The following is a 13,780-nucleotide window of genomic DNA, read 5'->3' as shown; positions in this document are numbered from 1 at the left end:
GCAGCAAAGGTGACCGTATTACGGGTTGTGAAGCAACCCGCCGAGTCAACAAATAGGGAAAACTTACCTCTGGTCTTAGTTGGTAGTTCTGGTAACTTAACTGAATTGATCTTCTTGGCTTCGAAAGATTTCTTCTCCGGTTCCTTGGGCTTCTTCTCGCTGATTTCAGATGTAGCACTTTGTACCCTTTTGGGTGGCAAAGTTTTCTCTAGTTCTGGTTTCTTCTCCGGTAGCTTTTTGTTGACCGGTTCTGGGCTCTCTGGAGCTTTGGTCAAAGTTTTCGTAGCCTTTGGTGAGGATTTTAAACTTTCTGGCTGTGGCTTCGCACTTTCGGGTAGTTTCTTCTCAACTATCTTTGGACTTTCCGGCGCCTTCGTGGGGCTCTTCGGGCTATCCGGGGTCTTTGTGGGACCTGTGACTGTAGGCTTCGGACTATCTAAAGTTTTTACGGGCTTATCGAGAGTTGGTTTTGGGCTGTCGGGAGCTTTAGTCGGAGCTGGTTCTGCCTTTTTCACCAAGGGTTTCGAACTATCTGAAATTAGTTTCGTCGGTGTTTTAGGAGGCTCGTTCTGCTGTTCCACCGGACTGGTTGGTGTCTTTGGTGGTTCTGGAGTCTTGATCGGCTCAACCTTCTTCACTAGTTTTGTTGGTGTTTTAGGTGCTTCGACTGTCTGTTCGACCGATTTTGTTGATGTTTTAGGTGATTCGACCTTCTGTTCGACCGGTTTTGTTGGAGTTTTATGTGCGTCGACCTTCTGTTCGGCTGATTTTGTTGGTGTTTTAGGTGCTTCAAGCTTCTGTTCGACTGGTTTTGTTGGAGTTTTTGGTGCTTCGACCTTCTGTTCGACCGATTTTGTTGGTGTTTTCGGAATATTCGAATTCCTCACCGAATCAACCTTCTTCTCTGGTGGTTTCGGACTATCTGACACAACCGGCGTCGGTGTTTTAGGAGGTTGTTCTACCAATTTCGTTGGTGTCTTCGGTGATTCTGGAGTCCTGATCGGCTCTACTGGTTTGATTGGTGTTTTTCGAGTTTCAACTTTCTTTGGAGGTTCCTCCTTTCGACTTTCGCTAACGTTCACCGATTCAACCTTCTTTTCAGGCGACTTTGGACTAGTGACAGTCTTAACTGGAGTCTTCGGAGACTCTACTGGCTTCGATTTGGGTCCTTCGAGAGCAGAATCAGCGCTCTTTTCGGGTGCAGGAATTTTTAGCTTAGGGCGATCTTTCTTGTCAACCTTGCCTTTTCCAAGTTCCGGCTCAGCCTTCTTCTCTTCCGGTTTATCGTCTAACTTCTTCGGTATTTCTGGAAGCTTAACAGCTTCAACCTTCTTCACTGTAAACTGTTTCTCTTCTTTCTTCTCAACTGTTTTTACGGCGATCGGAAGTTTAGATTCTTGTACTTTACTGACTTCCTCTGCGCTTTCTTGTTCCTTCTGGAACGATTGCCGGCGAGCTGTGAGCTTGGCTTCGATCTGCGCTAGCTTTGATGACGACTGTTGTTCGTGCTGGTCGGAGATAGTTTTTGTTTCAATCACTTGAACCTCTTGAACCGAGTGTTCCTGGTGTTGCGACTGTTGTTGTTTCTGTTTAAGGGCCGCGTACTTTGATTCAATTTGCTGGATCTTTGTTAGCTGCTCGGAACTCTGCGGAGCGGCTTCGACGGAAGGTGGTTTCGATGGCTCCGCCTCAGATACTGAAGTGGTTTCTTCGGGTTCTGGTTGAGGTTTCTTGTGTTTGCCGTACTTGGATTCAAGTTGTTCTAACTTCGAAAGTGGCTTAGATAGTTCTTGCTGTTGTTCCTGAACAACAGCTACTGTCACAGTTTCCTGCGATGAGGATTCAACCGAGTGTTGTTCTAGCTTTTTATATTTCGACTCAATCTGCTGTAACTTTGACGGAGGTTCAGCTGCTTCAATTTGCTGCGATTGTTGCTGATGCTTTTGTTGATGTTGCAGTTGTTTTTGCTTGAGGGCTGCAAACTTGCTTTCTACAATTTGAAATTTGGCGTCCACTTCGTCGGATTTCTGCTCTAGTTGTTTCTGCTTGAGAGCAGCGTACTTCGATTCAATCTGCTTGATCTTAGAATCGGCGTCGATCGGGGAACTTGGGACGGATTCCTGCTTTGCAGTAGTGGTAGTGGCCTGAACAGTTTCGCTTACTATATCGGTTACCGATGTCTGTTCTTGCTTCTTCTTCAACGAAGCGTATTTCGACTCAATCTGGGCGATTTTAGAGGTAGATTTTTGCTCTTGGACAACAGCTTGGGTCTCTTGGACTTTTTGCTGTTGCTGATTAGATGAGGATTGCTTTACGCTTGCTACAGCTTCTTGCGTAGATACTGCAGTTTTCGTTTCAACTACTTGAACTTTTGTCTGCGTCGCTAGCTGAATCTCTTGCTGTCGTTTGACGGTCGCTTTAGCTTCCTGTACTTGAACTTTAGCTTGAGACTCTAACTGTGACTCCTGTTGACGCTTAACTGCTGTGCTTTTCGATTCTTGGGTCTTCGATTGGCTTACAACCTTTGATTCCTGATTAACCGATGTACTTTGCACCTGCACGGAAGCAGCTTTGTTTTCTTGAACTTTCGTACTGGTCTGCTTAACTACCTGCTCGACCTGTTTTTGGTGGACGGTCTCCTGTTTACTAGCAGAAATGTCAAGCTTCTTAGAGGATTTTTTCACTTCAAACGCCGCGAGACGTTCCTGAACACTAGCAGATTTCTCCTCTTCCTCTTCGGCTGTAACAACTTCCTGACTTGCAGTCTTTTGCACCGATTGAGTTTCCTCGCGATGTGCTTTATGCTTGAACACTACGTAGCTATCGGCGAAATCCGATGGTTTGATGTTTTCGTCACTTTTGTGTGCTTCCACTCGTTGCGGTAGCTTGATGATGCTGTCGTCGATGTTGGTCTGGGTTGGATCAATTCGCAAATCGTCGTTGGTGTGCTCCTGAAGCGCAACTGCGTTTTTGGCGTATTCCTCGATCTCGTAGGTCCAGCGTTGCTTAGCTTCCTCGGAGTATGCGATCAGATGTACGGTATCGGTTCCTTTTTGCTGTATCTCAAAGACACGGAAATCGATTTCCTTGATCTGTGCGTCGGGTAGTTTGACGATCTCCTTGAGTAGGAAGATCGATTTTTCGTCTGACAAGCGTTTCGCTTTGGTGATAAGAATGCGCGATTTGAACAGGAAAAGATAGCGCTCCTTGATTTTACCGTCCTTTTCCTTCACTCCAAAGTACTCGTGAGCGAGCACCCGGCCTAGCTTCTGTAGGTTGCCACGGAAACCTTCGATACTATCCAAGTATTTGTTGTTGATCGCACGACTAGGCACCGAGAGCATCAACTCTAGGGCCTTCTGGAGATCGGTGACATTTTCGCCAAGTGCGGTGGAATATTTCAGAAGCTCCTGCGAACAAAGGCAAGAATAATGAGTTAAGTTTTTATTTGTTTATGTTCCGCGTTCAATACTACGTTTTTTTAATGATCCGGTCTGCTCGATAAATCTAGTTGAGGCCTGTGTGTTGGGCGTGATCTGTGTATGTGTCTGCTTGTTAGAAATTGGTTTTGTGTGTGTTTTGCGATTTCGGAGCCTGCGGATAAAACGTCAACAGTATCCGATAGTTTGTTCGAACACAAATGTTTTTTTAAGTGAATCAAATTGATAAATCTATTTAAGTTTCAAATGCTGTAAACATTAGCTTACAAAAAATACATTGCAATGGATACACCCAAAACAGAAATTTCTTAAGACTATCTTTCTTTTAACATAATATGTGAAAAATCCCCCCAGAGGCAGGGCTCGATCCTGCAACCCTTGGGACTCCGGATTGTTCGAATCGTGCTTCTAGTGAAATGTTTTTCAACATAATTGCATCACCAACATCGCCATTTCGACCAATTTTCCCCGTTCGATACCACCAAAAAGTCGAACCAAAAAAGCTAAATATTTGTTTAGAAATCTCTTGCGTACATTGCCTGAGTATTATGATCAGAGTGTGTTGGAGATGAACCCGTTGCATCAGAGTGAGTTGCACCTCTTGCATCATCTATGTTGGCGTTGCACAAACTTAAGGGTTCGGTATAAGCCTCTCGACGAGATAAATGCATAGCCGGAGCCGGTTGATGACCTGCGCAGTATGTGTAATACTGCCCACTTGAAAATATTCGAGTGGGTAGTTACCCTCTCGCAATTTTGAACAAACTTATAATTTGAAAACTGTTACGCATGTATCTCGCGCACATAAAGGGTGTACGGAATCAAATTGCATCACTTTTAAATTGCTATAAATGTATAATTTTTTGAAATTTTGGATGAAATTAATTCAATGTAGAACTCTGAGCGCGTCGTATCATACACTGCTGCTTCCTTAGTCGCGATCGGAGAAGATTCCTCTAGCCAAGGAAGTACTGTTTTTACGAATGGATAAACTGAGCTAGGCTCCGAGCTCTAGCAGACCCCATGCTCAGGAGGGATAAAAATTGTCGAAAATCGATTACTTTGCAAGGAGTTAACACAAAACGTGACTAGATGCTCAGGTTCAAGTTCAAAATAACACTTTTGTAAGTTTGGTTGGCTTAAAAATAGAGAACGATTCTTGTGAGGTACAATCTCTTTAGGACGTTCAAAAGTTCAATTTTATTATCATATTACCCCATTTTTCAGTAGCCGTTTCGTAAGTTATTAAAATTTTTGAGCAAATTCGTGGAACCGCTATTATAAAACATTGATTTTCACAGCTGAGTCTAATTCTTTGGGTTTTTAGAAGTCAGATACAACTAGTTTCTTTTTTTTGCCATCTTCAATACAACAATTATCATAAAGGTAAAACCGTAATTATAGTAGCAAATAGAAGTGAAAAAAAAGAACAGGTAAGTGTTTTGGAAAGCTTGAGGCTCTTATTTTATGGCATGATTTTTGTTGGGGTGAAATCGCAGATACTTTCAAGACGCTCACCACTTTTGTGCGAGATGAGCGTACGGGGCTATTCGGACCCCCTATTCCATCAACCACCGTTCAGCGGCTTGTGGTTACGTACACGATTGCACACACCATAGAAAAGTAAATACACTGAAGTCTTTTTTATGCTGTTTTTATGCGGTTTTTTATGCGAGTTTTCAAAGTTATGCGGTTTTTTATGCGAAATTTTCAAAGTTATAGGGTTTTTTTATGCGGATTTTCAATGTTATGCGATTCTTTTTATGCAGCTTACTTTTAATTTTTAGGGCATCACCTGAAGCGACTTTTATTGAAATATAGATCCTCGTGAATGCAATTCAATACTTAAACAAAAGACATAAAATGTTCATATTTTTATTTTAGATTATAAAGTACTAGTCTTTGGGTTAAGGATATGAGAAGCATTCTTGATGCAGTGAAAATAAAAACAGAAAATGACTGAATACCTCTTTACCTTTCTCATAATAAAACCTATCGAATTTCGACTTTTTAACCGAGGTCCGCAGAGCCGAATCTCTTATACCATTGGACTCAGTTCGGCGAGAAAAAAAGTCACTGAGCGTGTATTTTTTTTACGTGGTGGTAAAGCTTTTACGCCGACCCGGCACACGTTCAGTAATTAGACCATACTAGACTGTTTTAGAAGATAACTCTGAACCCTGTTCCTCTAAACTCCTCCGAGAAGTCCGACATTTGCCTGATCCCCCGGATTCCATTTGAAATGACTACTTCGGGGGGAGGCGTGCTAATGCACTTCACTTGATTCCAGATCTAGCTGGTCGTGCTAGATTTCGCTTGTCTCGTAACCGCCATATCAGTCCTGCACGGCATGATATTCTACATGCCTTCCTCTCTACGTTGACCAGTTGGATGCCGTGATCGATCCGGCGATTCCGGTTGGAGGGTGGCTTCCGGTTCCATTGGTTCCCCAACGACTCTGGCGGTTTGTCGCGTTCGGTGCTACTCGGCGTAGTCCCCGACGGTGGAGCAACCGGTGACGGACACATTATTCTTCCTTAGATGCAATCCGGCAGAATGCCGAGGTCAGTCCAGCGATTCCCGGTGGAGGATAGCGTCCGGTTCACTGATGCCCTGATGATTCAAGCCGGCGATTCGCTACGGACTACTCGGAATAGTCTCCGACGGTGGATCTTTTCTACTCCGATGAAGAGTTCCCCGGCAGTGGAAGATCTTCCGAAACCGATGCTACCCGGGTAGATGCCGAGGTCGGTCCTGCGATTCTGGGTGGAGGGTGACTTCCAGTTGACAGGCGCCCCGGCGAGCATCTGTCGAAGCTACTTCCCGATCTACTCGAACTAGTCCCCGGCGGTGGACCTAGTCTACTCCGACGGAGAAATTTCCCGACGTTGAAATTTCTCTCGAAATCGTTATCTCGATGCTGGTCGGTTAGGTGCCGAGGTCAGTCTTGCGATTCCGGGGAGTCACGGTTCCGACAGCATAAGTCATTAAGTGACTCAGGTGATTCGCTTTTAATGCCAAAAGATCCTGACTCCTGTGTTTTAGAAGAAAAAGAGTTAAGTAGCCGGGAAACTCTAAGCTTGCTCATATGACCCTACTCCACGCTTTTCTAAACTTTCTTACTTCAAATCCTTGCTCTTCCTTGAGTACTACCCAAGTAGTATTTCTAGTTTTATAGCACACTATAAGTGCTATCTAAGTTTTAAGGAAGGCTCCAGGAGTACTATAAAACTTTAATTGTTACAAGGGTATGGTTCTTAATATTGAAAAATATTTCACACCTTGTGTTTTTTTATGCGGATTTTCAAAATTATGCAGTTTTTTATGCGGTTTTTTAATGCGGATTTTCAAGGTTATGCGGTTTTTCAAAGTTATGCGGTTTTTTATATGGACATATCCCTCGCATCCGTATCCCCCGCATAAAAAAAAACTTCAGTGTACATGATGCGCCAATCGACAGCTGTGACTAACCAGATTATAGGAGTTTCTCCAATAAATATTTCATAGGTAAACATAATTCCATTGCAAAAAAAATTAATGGTCTGAATTACCCCGTAGGGAGGTCCGTATTACCCCTACATTGTAAAAGGATGGAAAAATGTAGAGTTTTGTAAATCGTCGCCTAGCGCTGCCATGAAGTGATACGAATAAACTTGTATGGTACCTATAGCTGAGGTTTCAAACTAACAATCAGGACCTTTCACCGATAAATTCTTTCACATCTATCCACCTAAAAGGGCGACTTTCTTAGGTAGGTCCGAATAGGCACGGGTTCCCCTATATTTTCGAATATTTAGAATTAAAACAATTTTTTCTAGTTATTTTTACATTTAAAAATGTTAAAAAAAATCCTTCATGCATTTTTTCTACAATGTCATGTCACCTACATAAATAATGCAGTTCAAGTGCCTTTTGTGCATGCGCCAAAAATGTCAAAACAAACAACGTTGCTGAAGAAGATTTTTAGTAGGACGTCTCTGTCATAAGATAGAATTGATTTAGAACATCTTTTACTTATCTAGATTAAAACCAAAGTTGTCAACATAAAGTTGATTTTCATTCAAGACACCTTGCTGAAGACACTAACCCTCCAGGATACATACCCATCGTACGGCGCTGGATTACACCAAACCGTTCCAAATATAGGGTAAAAGGGTATAATATGCCCCACCGGGGCTATATGCCCCTCTTCGATTCCCAGGATTCCTGAATTATCTAAAAAGTGAAAATGACTGATAACAGTATCGTTTCATGAAATCAACGTACTAAGTTAGTTTGGTATTTTTTAATATGTTGAATAACAACAATATACACAAAAGTTTCAAAAGAGCTACTTTTATGTAAGCTTCCACTTCTTCCAATAGCATTACAACCAATTAGAAATAGTCGGATTCGATAGAACTATTTCAAGTAGCTTACTAGAATGTTATAGTTACTATCTTAGTTTATAGTTTGGCTTAAAACTATGTGTGTGTGTAGAATTATTCATGTATTCACAACAGCTCATCACCGGCCAAAACGCCCCACCCATTGTTGTGGGGCGTACTCACCGATTGCTGTGGGGCATACCGTCCTCTTGTTGTGGGGCATTTTACACTTTCACCGGGGGCATTTTGCCCTGGGTGAAAGAAAAAACTAGAATTAAGGCATCTTTGAAAAATGTTTAATTTTACTTGTATCAAGATGTTTTTAATAAAAAATGAAACGGGTACTAATTTCTAACTAATATAACAATAAATTAGAGTAGTTAGTGAGAAGATCATAGCGTCGAATGGCGAAATATAGCTATTTTTGCTTAAGGGGGGCGTATTAGACCTGTTTACCCTACCTCTATTGTCACCGACATAGGAAAGCTGAATCCCGTGGATACCGTGGCACAAAGGATCCACTCCATACAAAAGCTGGACAAAACCTCAAAAGTAGTTTAAAATGTCTGAAAATATCATCTAAGGGTAATTTTGGTGTGCTGAACTCGATTTTTTTAAAAAATTAGGACGCTAAAATGAAAATTAGACAGCCTAGGGTGGTACTAAAAGTTTTTTTTTGAATTTCGCGAAAGTGAATTTTATTAACTTCTCAAAACAGATACTTCATAAGTGAACAGAAACATTTTGATTTCCTTGGGTAGTCCTTAGTAACGAGTTAGATAGGGTGGTTCCAAATATCGAAATCTGTTGAATAAAAAATTATGTAAATTTATAAATTTGTTTGTAGATCTTCAGTCCAATCTGAATACCATCGTAGAAAAAATAATCCCTTCATAGCTCTTTTTACTTATTTACAAACGTATGCGTTTAGAATAGTTATAAAAGATAGCATGTCTTAAGGTGTTTCATAGAATGCCTTAAATTTTTATTGGTTTATTTATTTATAGTTATCGCCAAAGCTATTAAAAGATGACAGGTTTATTTGATTTGGATGAAGATCTCAAATCATGCTCTACTATGCTCTATTTACACTTGCTCATACGATGCATACTGCAGCTAAGCCACTCAATACTTTTCCATTGATTTTCAATTCCAATGATAATATGAATATCTCTCCTTGTGGGTACTGACTTGGTTTTGCGTACGAAAACATGCTGAGCATTTTTACCATATTCCTTTTATTATATTTTTTACGTTTTAACGACATTCAATTAGCTAGAGATTACTGGGTAGGGAAAGTTATGAAACTTAGAGCCATAGTACTCAAGTGAGAGCAAGGATGTGAAGTAAACAGATCGGAAAACTAGAAGTGGCAGGGTCATTAGAACAGGCTTAATATCGTGCGGGCTTAATTTTTGCCTTCTGATAATGAGGGTCGAGCTTAGGCAGAATAACTACGAATCACCCGAGTTCACTATCATGTGTCCTTGATAAAGGTAGACGTATCTATTTTGCCGGTTGTCACGGTAAAGATAGATACGTCTACCTTTATCAAGGACACATGATAGTGAACTCGGGTGATTCGTAGTTATTCTGCCTAAGCTCGACCCTCATTATCAGAAGGCAAAAATTAAGCCCGCACGATATTAAGCCTGTTCTAATGACCCTGCCACTTCTAGTTTTCCGATCTGTTTACTTCACATCCTTGCTCTCACTTGAGTACTATGGCTCTAAGTTTCATAACTTTCCCTACCCAGTAATCTCTAGCTAATTGAATGTCGTTAAAACGTAAAAAAGAAAATGTGACTAACATAGTCGAAATAAAAAAAAAAAAAAAAGGAAAAAAGAAAAAGAAACTGATGGGAATCCATCGGCAGCGGTGGGTAGCCGCTGTAGACACAGCCATTGCCTTACACAATGTAGCAAACCCGCCACGACTGTAAGAACAGTGACAATAGTCTAATAAAAATCTATCCCGGCATGCAAAAGGCATACAGAGATGAACAGCAGCAATCATCATTCAGATTGATGCTAATCGTCGACAGGTTTTCGGTGGTGATCTTGCGTGGCTTAATTTTTGCCGGTTGTCACGGTAAAGATACCTTTATCAAGGACACATGATAGTGAACTCGGGTGAATCGTAGTTATTCTGCCTAAGCTCGACCCTCATTATCAGAAGGCAAAAATTAAGCCCGCACGATATTAAGCCTGTTCTAATGACCCTGCCACTTCTAGTTTTCCTTCCTATAATTTGCACTGTATGTGTATGCTTTGAAATAGAGGCGTGAGCGTTTTTGCATGAATTTCTCACCAATTTGGAAGCGAATTATTGAGGGAGATTTTGAATTTGATTGTTGATTGTGATAGATTCAATAGGGAGTTTGCACTTGAAAATAAATGTTGCATTACTGGCCAATAACTAAAAATTGGGTAAAAAAGAACACTTCTCACACTCACGTGTTTACTTTACATCGGTCACCAGTAAAGCTAACGACCAATACCTACCAAAGAGATAGGATTCATGGAAAGATATAATAATAGTTGCAGTTAGTTTTTCCTCGTTGGTTTGTATTTATTTGAATTTTTCTATACTGCAGATAACTGTGAAAATGTAGAAACAAGAGTCATAGTTACAAGACGGTTAAGGCATACTTATATTTGTATCAAGGAAATCGCCCCAAACCCTGAATTTACAAGCAGTGTTCAGAAAAGAAATCCACCGGTGAATAATAATCCAAAACTTCATGAAATCAAAAAATACCATGCGTCTCCATGAAAAAACTAATTTTACAAATGTCCAAATATCAACCTTCGGCGCAAGAAGGCACTACGATTTTTGAAAACTAGATAAAATTCTACGTCAGTTGTACTAGATGAGATCCTTCAACACGCTTTTACCGATAAAGTGATGACACTCTGAATGTAAATAAGGGACCATTCATAAATTACGTAACGCAAAAATTGCCCAAAATTGACCCCCCTCCCCCTATGTAACAAATTGTCACAAATTTTTCCATCCCCCCTCCCCTGTTACGTAACAAATTCCAAGAAAAAAAATTTTTTTCTTCGATGAAAACATGTTACGTAACGATCTAGTTAACACACCCTCCCCCCTATGTCACAACTTGTCACAACTTGTCGTACCCCCTCCCCCCTAAAAGCGTTACGTAATTTATGAATGGTCCCTAAGTCCGCATTAAAAAACATATGTATAATGATTTTATTGGTAACTTTTTAAATACTCATTATTTCTCAAATCGAAATACACTCAGGTTTTTTTTTACGCGGGGGATACGAGCCGCGTAAATGAAAACCGCGTAAATGAAAACCGCGTAAATTTCAAAATCCGCGTAAATGAAAACCGCGTAAATTTCAAAATCCGCGTAAATGAAAACCGCGTAAATTTCAAAATCCGCGTAAATGAAAACCGCGTAAATTTCAAAAACCCCGTAAATGAAAACCGCGTAAATTTCAAAATCCGCGTAAATGAAGACCACTTAAATTTAAGAATCCGCGATAAAGGGAACCTCACTGATGGATACCGCGTAAATTTCAAAATCCGCGTAAATGAAAACCGCGTAAATTTCAAAATCCGCGTAAAAAAAACCGCGTAAAAAATACCGCGCAAAAAAAAACCGCGTAAAAAAAAACTTGAGTGTACACCATTGAATTTCTGAGATGATTTTCTATTACAAACGCCTATATGTGTTGTTAAATTAACGTTGTAGTACCTATTAAAGCGAGATGAATTAGAATGAACAAAAACTTTTTGTCACTCAAATTCTTACAGATTTTCAAGACCTTGCACGGTTAAAAAAAATGTAGCACTTATATTTTTCAATCGATTGACTCCAAAATTTGGCGAATACAGCTTTAGGTAATGTACGTTTAGAAAAAAAATATAAAAGGTGTGAAAATCGACAACAAATTTTGGAGGTTTTGGCCGGCCCGGCCCCACTGTGCGAAGTAAGGAAACACGGTCAGCTTAGTAGTAGTCGACTGGATAACCAGGTACGTATCTGCGCACAATCGGAGCGCAGCGCAGACACAGAGGCTATAGGCTATAGAGGATTCTCACAATAGTGAACATATGACCATAACGTATTACTGATCGATGATGAATAACACAGAGCGGATAGACAGAGTATTGATAACTCGCCCAGAAGCTCTTTGGGCGAAGATCATCGAGCTTGACACGAAAACTAGGTATCGGGGCAAAATGCACCCCTTGTTTATATCGAAAACAGCTGAAAATTTCTAGAAAAGGGTAACAGCAGTCGGAAGTCCGACAGATTAAAGATACACTGTCAAAGTTTGATAACCGTACATCAATAGCTCGAGAAATAAACAAAAAAACAATAACGTGCTCTTCTCATGTAATTATTGTGGCCTTGGCAACAAGAATTTTCAGCTCTTATTAATGCTGTTTTACTATTATGTCAGAGCATTCCAGTTCTATTTATACCGTTGTTCATTATTCTGTCGCACTACATATGAAAAATCTATTAAATAATCAACTTTTTGCTAAATTTATATCTTTACTCCATCGGGGGCAAAATGTGATTCTTTGATTTTGCTGGTTTTTTAATCGAAAACAGAAAAATCGTTCTGAAAACTTACTAATTGCATAACGTGAGGCTATTTAATGGCACACTTTTGTGAAATCCCATCAGAAAACAAAACTACTTGCTTGTTCGCCGAGCATTTTGCCCGTTATTGCGGTGCATTCTGCCCCGTTGTTGTAGTGCATTATGTCCCGTTATTGTGGCGCATTTTGCCCCAGCACAGGATCGTTCTGCCCCGCTTATTTTTCAAAAGGTAATTTTTAATGATTTTGAAGAATTGAATTATTTTCATGTTATTGAATATTTTGCAAAGCGTTATGATTGTGATTACAGAGGAAAATGTTGGCTAAACGATATCATTAATTAAATTCTCCCAATTAATGTTATATTTTTTTTATAATTCGTTTATTTGACACGGCTCATAGCGGTAGCTTAACGGAGCCGTGGATCTTTTATATGTTTACAAATGTAAAAATAAAAATATAAACATATATTATTATAATACTGGATCTCGTGCGCGCAACTTTTTATTGCGAGCGGAGACCTTCTTTCGCGGGGTTTGCTGGCAATCTGCATCTGGGGGGTCATTTAATTCTTTTTGTTATTCACGTCCAGGTCGAAGCCGGCTTGGTGTCCGCGATCAGATGTTTTTCCCTGTTTCTTGCTCTTATTGCTGACCAGCGTGAATCCGTCACTGTTATTGTTATCCTTGCCAATGTTGCTTACAGTTGATTTTGCGGTACTGGATGCTTCTTTTGTGGTTGTCATTATGGTCTGTACAACTGCTGCCACAAATTTGGCCACCGTTTGTGGTTCAGGCATTGGTATTGAAAACTCTGTTTTGGGTTGGTTTGCCATAGATGAGTTGGCAATCGGCTGAGATGTGTCTTCCTCTGCATCTTCCGCGCAAGGTTGCCCATGATGAGCTGTCTGATTACAATACTTGCACGTAGGAGTTTGCCCCTCATGGGTGCACAGCGTAGTTTGCATAATTGTAGTTCCGTGAGTTTTGAGTTTTATTGTCAAGTAGGAGGGTATCAACCCGCATCCTCATTACAAAAACGCCGTTAGGAGTACCCGGGAAGAAGTTTCTCCAAGTATCAGGTGTAACGGATTCTACTTCTCCGTATTGCGACATGCATTTTGCAATTGGCTCAGGAGGGGTACGAGACGATAGGTCATATAACCTTACATCTATATAATCATTCTCAATATATACGGGAATCTTAATTCCAACGTTGTCACTTTCAACCACGTGTTTTAAATTGTTCTTCAAAACGAAACGCTCGGCTTGTGCTAACATGTTGAATGATATTAACACTGCACTGCGAAGATGATGATACTGAAGGTACAACACTTCCGTAAGTCTAAGTTGCATTTTTATCTTCAGAAGGTATTCCACTTCACT

General features: G+C 40.5%; 1 protein-coding gene across 7 annotated transcripts in view; it reads right to left on the bottom strand.

The window, feature by feature from the left end:
- Positions 1-13,780, bottom strand: part of LOC131688723 (obscurin) — a 181,970-nt gene that overhangs the window by 27,726 nt on the left and 140,464 nt on the right. For all 7 annotated transcript variants that reach the window (XM_058973196.1, XM_058973195.1, XM_058973199.1 and 4 more), the window contains one exon: positions 68-3,410. In XM_058973196.1, the coding sequence (XP_058829179.1) occupies positions 68-3,410 (3,343 nt within the window). The remainder of the gene's footprint in view (positions 1-67; positions 3,411-13,780) is intronic.

Source organism: Topomyia yanbarensis, chromosome 3 (genome assembly GCF_030247195.1).
Source record: "Topomyia yanbarensis strain Yona2022 chromosome 3, ASM3024719v1, whole genome shotgun sequence".
Classification (NCBI taxonomy): Eukaryota; Metazoa; Arthropoda; class Insecta; order Diptera; family Culicidae; genus Topomyia; species Topomyia yanbarensis.
This window is presented reverse-complemented; position numbering and strand designations above follow the sequence as displayed.